Source organism: Trypanosoma cruzi, genomic scaffold, assembly GCF_000209065.1.
Source record: "Trypanosoma cruzi strain CL Brener 1047053516817 genomic scaffold, whole genome shotgun sequence".
In the NCBI taxonomy this organism is placed as follows: Eukaryota; Euglenozoa; class Kinetoplastea; order Trypanosomatida; family Trypanosomatidae; genus Trypanosoma; species Trypanosoma cruzi.
In genome coordinates this window covers 8,097-14,014 of record NW_001849364.1, presented here as the reverse complement: position 1 = coordinate 14,014, position 5,918 = coordinate 8,097, and the positions used below count along the sequence as shown (strand labels likewise).

General features: G+C 49.8%; 3 protein-coding genes across 3 annotated transcripts, besides 8 other annotated features; all 3 read right to left on the bottom strand.

Moving 5' to 3' along the window:
* Positions 1-5,918: a sequence feature (heterozygous, Esmeraldo-like haplotype).
* Positions 143-185: a sequence feature (T-rich).
* Tc00.1047053503675.40 (hypothetical protein, conserved) lies at positions 234-2,279 on the bottom strand (the record flags this gene model as incomplete). The annotated part of the gene is made up of 1 exon (XM_799332.1): positions 234-2,279. The coding sequence occupies one exon, from the start codon at positions 2,277-2,279 to the stop codon at positions 234-236; it is 2,046 nt and encodes a 681-aa protein (XP_804425.1).
* Positions 2,336-2,359: a sequence feature (AT_rich).
* Positions 2,964-3,005: a sequence feature (CT-rich).
* Positions 3,080-3,128: a sequence feature (A-rich).
* Positions 3,186-3,208: a microsatellite.
* On the bottom strand, positions 3,489-4,145 carry Tc00.1047053503675.20 (SNF7-like protein, putative; the record flags this gene model as incomplete). Its single annotated transcript, XM_799331.1, has 1 exon — positions 3,489-4,145. The coding sequence occupies one exon, from the start codon at positions 4,143-4,145 to the stop codon at positions 3,489-3,491; it is 657 nt and encodes a 218-aa protein (XP_804424.1).
* Tc00.1047053503675.10 (glycosyl transferase-like protein, putative) lies at positions 4,489-5,406 on the bottom strand (the record flags this gene model as incomplete). Its single annotated transcript, XM_799330.1, has 1 exon — positions 4,489-5,406. One exon carries the CDS (start codon positions 5,404-5,406, stop codon positions 4,489-4,491), a length of 918 nt encoding a protein of 305 aa, XP_804423.1.
* Positions 5,555-5,579: a microsatellite.
* Positions 5,815-5,872: a sequence feature (A-rich).

The following is a 5,918-nucleotide window of genomic DNA, read 5'->3' as shown; positions in this document are numbered from 1 at the left end:
GGGGGGGGGGTGCATGTACTGAAGGAAGACGGAAGGAGGAAGGAAAAAAAAAAAAAAAAAAGACTCAGGCGTGCGAGTGGGGACGCCCGCAATGCAGGCCAAGCGTCTACAGCAACACAAGAAGCTGAACAGCCAGAGACAGAACAAAAACAAAAACACAAGCAAAGCAAAAAAAGAAAAAAAAAAGAGAACGATGTGTACATGTTTGTGTGTGTGGTTATGCCGGATGCGTTTCACTGCGGTTCGGTTTCTTGATTCGCGTCCGTGGCAGGCATGGACGATTCGGGCCGCCAGAACCTGCGAAAAATCGCTGGTTTGACCAACGGCATCTGCACACCGAAAAAATTCTTCGCTTTGGGAATCCCGCAGCCCCGCGGTGCAAGGTGTACACCCGCCTCCCACACGCGGCAGACACCAACAAGCAACGTGAAGACATCAATGGGCGCCATTGCCGCTAGCATGCCGTACGCGATGAGTGTTTGTCCCTTCTTTTCCGCCAAGCACTGCGAGGTTCGCTTCTGTCGCAGCTGCCTGCTGCCGTCCGCCGTCACGGCGTTCATCATCCACACCGTCGGGTCGTCGGTGTCCTCACGGTGCGGCACGCACTTCGCCAGTTTCACCCTTTCACCCGAAACAGTGTGGCGCGTCAGGCTGTCTGTCATGACGTTTGCCCCGCCCAAGAACTGAAACACGTCCACACATCGACGTAGCCGACTTTTCCGCAAGACAAAGCGGGCGCGCCGTTGGGCATCGCAGACAATCACATGGGGATGGATGCGATGGCCACTCTCGTTCAGCAACTCCCCCATCATCACCCGTTCACGAACCGCAGACGGTGCTGAAAAGAACGCGGTGGGGAAAGAAGAAGAGAAAGACGAAGAGGTTCGCGGCACAAGAACACCTTCCATAAAACCTTCAGAAGCGCCGTACACAAAGTTATGTTCTACTTCCCCAACAAATTTATTGCCAAAAAATCCAATAATTTTGTCATCCGCGTACTCTGTTAGATTAATACACATCGACGTCCTTTCGGGTACCAAAAATTGCACCCGCCGCTCCTTCCCCGCACGACATTCGGCGCCGCCCCTCTTCTTGTCAGATAGCTCCAGGGCCTCTATTGAACCAATTTGTATCAATGGCAAAGAAACCGTATCGTCGCTGTCAGAACGAATGGAACTGCAGAAACTAAACAACTCCAACGCCTCATTGTCGGCCGAGACGCATGTGCTAAACGCATCGGCACCCCCCGATCCAACTCCCACGGAAGTATTCTCGGGCAAGCAAGGTGGCGTGGTGCTGATACTTATTTTTTCCCCCATCACTCTTAAAGAACCAGGGTGTACGGAATGCGGCAATGAAATCGCCGTTATGGATGCATTCGTTGCCGTTGGGCCGGTTGCGGTGGACACGACTGTGTTTGAGGCCCCCTGCGGTGATTCCCCCACGGGGATGCCTTGCACGTGTTCGATTTCAGCCTGAAGCATTTCCGCTACAACGTCTCGTGTGCCTTTTCCTCCGAATGAGGGCGGGAACTGATCTTCGTCAATAAACGGAAGAATAGCCTCCATCGTGGGGGCTCCAGGAAAGAAGCGTACCTTATCCTGCACGCGTTGGTCAACAAACGGCCTTAACACCTTCCACGCCCCTGCCACTGCCCAACCAGCGTTGAAGACAAGCATGCGGCACATAATCTCCGGGTAATATGCCTGCATGATCTTCGCCAATTCACGCGCAAAAGATAATATAACGGAGTTGGCAGATGAAATACCAACGTGACGAAGATCCAATACAAGTGTGCAACGGTCTACATGCCGCTCCTTCGCCAAAAATCGTGCCTTTTCCATCGACTGCATTTGCACCCGCAGCAAATCTCTCTCGAATCCACCCTTCAGCATCCTCACCAAGAGCGGAATGTCGGGTGTATTCCACATGACAGGAAATCCCTCCTTGTCAAACCCGTACAAACACGATGCGGTTGATTCAACTTCCTTCGAAAATTTCTCTGCAATTATAGTGTTCAAGTTCATTTTTTTACGCAGGGAAACGTACGTTCGCAAGGATGCATCCGCCGCCTCCACCACCCACCGCCTGCCAATGAGAAACCGGTAGAGCAGATCACAGTCAGAGAGCTTTTGGCGGTCGTCAATAGGGAGAACATCACGCAAACGGGAGCGGAGCTCCAAATTCTTGCGTTGATGTTCTTTCGAAAGGACCGTCGGCCCGGAGCGCGTCTGTGCGGCGTGAGCCTCCTCGTACGACAATTCCTCGCAGTTCCCCATCACCTCAAAAACTAAAATGGAGGAGGCAATAATAACAAACACAAACCAATCACTACAAATAATTTTTTTTTTTTTTTTAAGAAGAAAAAACTAGAAAGGGACTTCCACTAGGCGTGAAAGAACGCCCCACCCCTCCTCTCCAGTTGGGCAGAGAAACACACAAAGCACCGCTATCTCTCTCCCTCTCTATGTATATATATATATATCTGGTGTAACTGACTTAAATGACTACTGCAGAACTGTTTGCTTTTGGGCCACACAAAAATGATGCCCACTCTTGCCGCTTTTCTCCTTTACAAAAAAAAAAAAGAAAATATGTTCAACACAAAATGGAGCTGTCCACTCACGACTCCCTCTCTTTGTTTCGTTGTTGTTGTTATTTTCCCCCTTCTGTGTTGAGCAGCGCGCCCCCCTCCCACACACACACACACAGTCTTCGTGCTCCGTCTGGTTCTTCTTCTTTTTTGTTGTTGTTCCTTAATTGTGTGTATAACCTTCAAAGAAACTCCTATAGAACTACAAACTAGCCACAGGCCTGAGTCCTTTTCGTCCTTTATGATTAAATCCTTTCCCTGCCGCCACCTCCGTGCGTTCCACCCCAACACTACTCCCTTCGATCGGCTCTCGTACTCCTTCCTTCCACGCACTACATGCCGACGCCCAGACAGCCAGTGAAAAGGGAAGAGAAAGAAAGAAAGAAAAAAAAAAAAAAGGGGAGTAAGAAAGGATCAAAGGCCCTCCCGCCTCAAAAGCAATGCACCACATTTCTCACCGCAACTCGCGCAATTGAAATGGAATTATTTTCTGTTCCTTCTTTTTTTTTTTTTTATTTCTTTCCTTTTTTGTTTTATTGCATCTGTTCCGGGGTTTCGTTTTCAAAGTTTCATTTTCCTCAGGCTGCCGCTCCAGCAGCAGCAGCAGCAGCAGCACAACCAGAAGGACGGTAACTATAAACTTACTTGTAGTTGTTGTTTTTGTTGTTGTTTTATTCAACCTCCTTTTTCGGATGGTTCTTGTTGTTCTCAAAGCAATTTGTACTGACCCCAATGCACGGGAAGAAAAGAGGCGACACGACATGAAGGGTGAAAACAATGCAAAAGCGTTCCATCCTCATCTCCTTCGTCTCCACACATACGGTTTCGAACACGGCTGTAGATATATAGGTGTGCACATATGCGTGGAGGCGTCCCATTCTTGTTCCTTATGCACTCACGTGGCACTACCGCGAAGAGCATTAAACTTCTCTAGGAGATCATCTTCGTCCTCATCTGCAGCGTTCACTTCCTCCGTGACCTGCTGAGTTTGCGGTAACTTGGCCTGGCCAACTGTCGCGCCTTGCATCTTGCCGTGCATGACCTCCTCGACCACCTTGTTCACCTCGTCATCCAGCTCGGCATTGCTAATGTCCTCATCTAGTGCGTTGTCAACTGTGTCATTTATTGTCTCCTCGATCAAACCCGCCTTCATCATCTCTTTGCTCATTGCTCGCATTGTGGCCTGCACCTCCTGCACACGCATCAGCTCGTTCATCTGTGTCATGATGGCCGCGCTCTTCTGAATATTTCCCGCCAGTTTAATTTGCGATGCCTGTTGTTGTAGATGCATGGAGACCGAATTCATTTGGGTACGGGCACAGTACAAACGCTTCACCGCATGACGTGCCCGAATGATCTCCTTAGAGAGCATGCGTACCGCCACCGTGTCCCCCTTGCGTGCGGCTGCCTTCGCCGCCTGCTTTACTTTCATCTCCTCCCGTTGAATTTTACGAATTTGTGTGTCAATCTTGCGCATCTCCGAGCTGAGGTTCCGCCGCCACAACTTCGTTTGCTCCTGGGGATCCACACGTTTAAACAGCTTATCAAGCATCGGCGTGGCTGATAAGATAAATGTGATGGTGTGACCAAGCCTTCTGTGTACCAAACTAGGCTCTAATAAAAGGGGCAAGAATATATATATATACGGTGTGGAAGTGTGAGTTGGTATTGAGAATCATAATTACAAAAAGGGAGAAGCAAAAGGAAATAAGAAAAACACACATTAGGGATGAAAGGAAGAGAGAAATGCAACATCATCATCATCATCAATATTAGCAGCAGAGCAACCAAAGAAGGTAAAAAAACAAACACTTGTAGCTGAAGAAGGTGTATCCGTGTGCCTGCATACATATCCCTTCTGCATTCAATGGCCGTTGCGCTTCAATGCATGGAGTTCAATCGGTGGTCCATCCCGCTGCCCTACATCGTGCTCGCTCCTCCTCCTGCTCATCCCTGCCGTTACTAGACTGAATGTCTGATCCCATCCGTGTCGCCTGCACCACCAAAGGAGGCTGCAGTGTGTAACAGACAGGGGATGTCACATGGGGTACGCCACTCTGGGGATCCGATACCGCATGCATCGTCATCATCGTGTCCAGTTGATATGTCATCGGCAGGCACAACTCCAGTAACCGACGGGCCCCCTGATGGGTGACAACGTAGCAATTCGTCGTCCGGTGCATCTGAGGCACACGACTCACACCCTCTGCAACACGCAGCTGAGACGCCTGATTCGCCGTGTCAAGTCCGCTCACATACACAAGTTCCCAATCCTGCGGAACGTGACGCATGCGCTCATCGTAATTTTTTTTAAAATCATGTGGAAACAAGGAGTCATCCTCTACCACGAGAACACGGTGATAGCGCCGTGCCGCAATGGTGGCCCAGAGCAATACATGGCTGAGCGCACATCCTACTGCTGCGGGATTTAAATCCATCCCCCAAATGCGACGCGACTCTTCCTCTCGTAGGCGAAGAATCCCCAACAAAGACACCAATCCACATGCCTGTGCCTTCTGAATATCGACGGCACGACCGTCAACCGCGGTAAATCGCTCGTATTCGCCCTCACGGAACCCTGCGCGCTGCAACTGACGCAATATAAATTTCCAACGGTCAGGCCGCCTATTGAGATTTATGACATACACCGCGTCAAATGGGCTTCGTGCCGTAGACATGGAAAAAGAAAAAGAAGAAGAAGCGCTGCGGAGAGCCATGCACTGTGAGGCGCTGCTAGCACCGCGGCTACCCCAGCAGCGACTGCCGTTCAGACTCGTCTGGAGTGCCGTGTGCCCCCATCCACGCAACCGCATTCTCCTGTCCCGTCTAATGTGTGCGTCTCCCCCTGCGAGTTTTCCACGCCCGTCACGTGTGAATACCCTCTTTATTGTTATTATTTGTCTGTGTGCGTCCCTGTGTGTGTGTATGTGTGTCTACCCCGCCAAAATCAGGCGTGCCTTGAAAAAAAAAAAAAGAAAAAAAAAAATTTTAAAAAGAGGCTTCTGTGGCATCAAACGACGTCCCTCAAGAAGCGGCGGCAGCACGGCAAGAAACTCAAGGCAAGAAGGGGAAGGGGAAAGATCGGTCGCTGAAGCCCAAAATGCTCCATCACACCCCTTTTTTTCTTTTTTTACACCGCGCCCTTTCACTCTCACGTGCACTCACCAATGTTTTTTGTTGTTGTTCCTCTTCTTTCTTGCTGTCTTAAGTTTCTGGGCCTCTTTTTTCTTTCTTTCTTTCTTTTTTTTTTTTTGTTTTCCAGTTTTATTTTTCCTTTTTATCTTGGACTGTTGGCTGCAGTTTCCCCCAGCCTCCAACCCCCTTC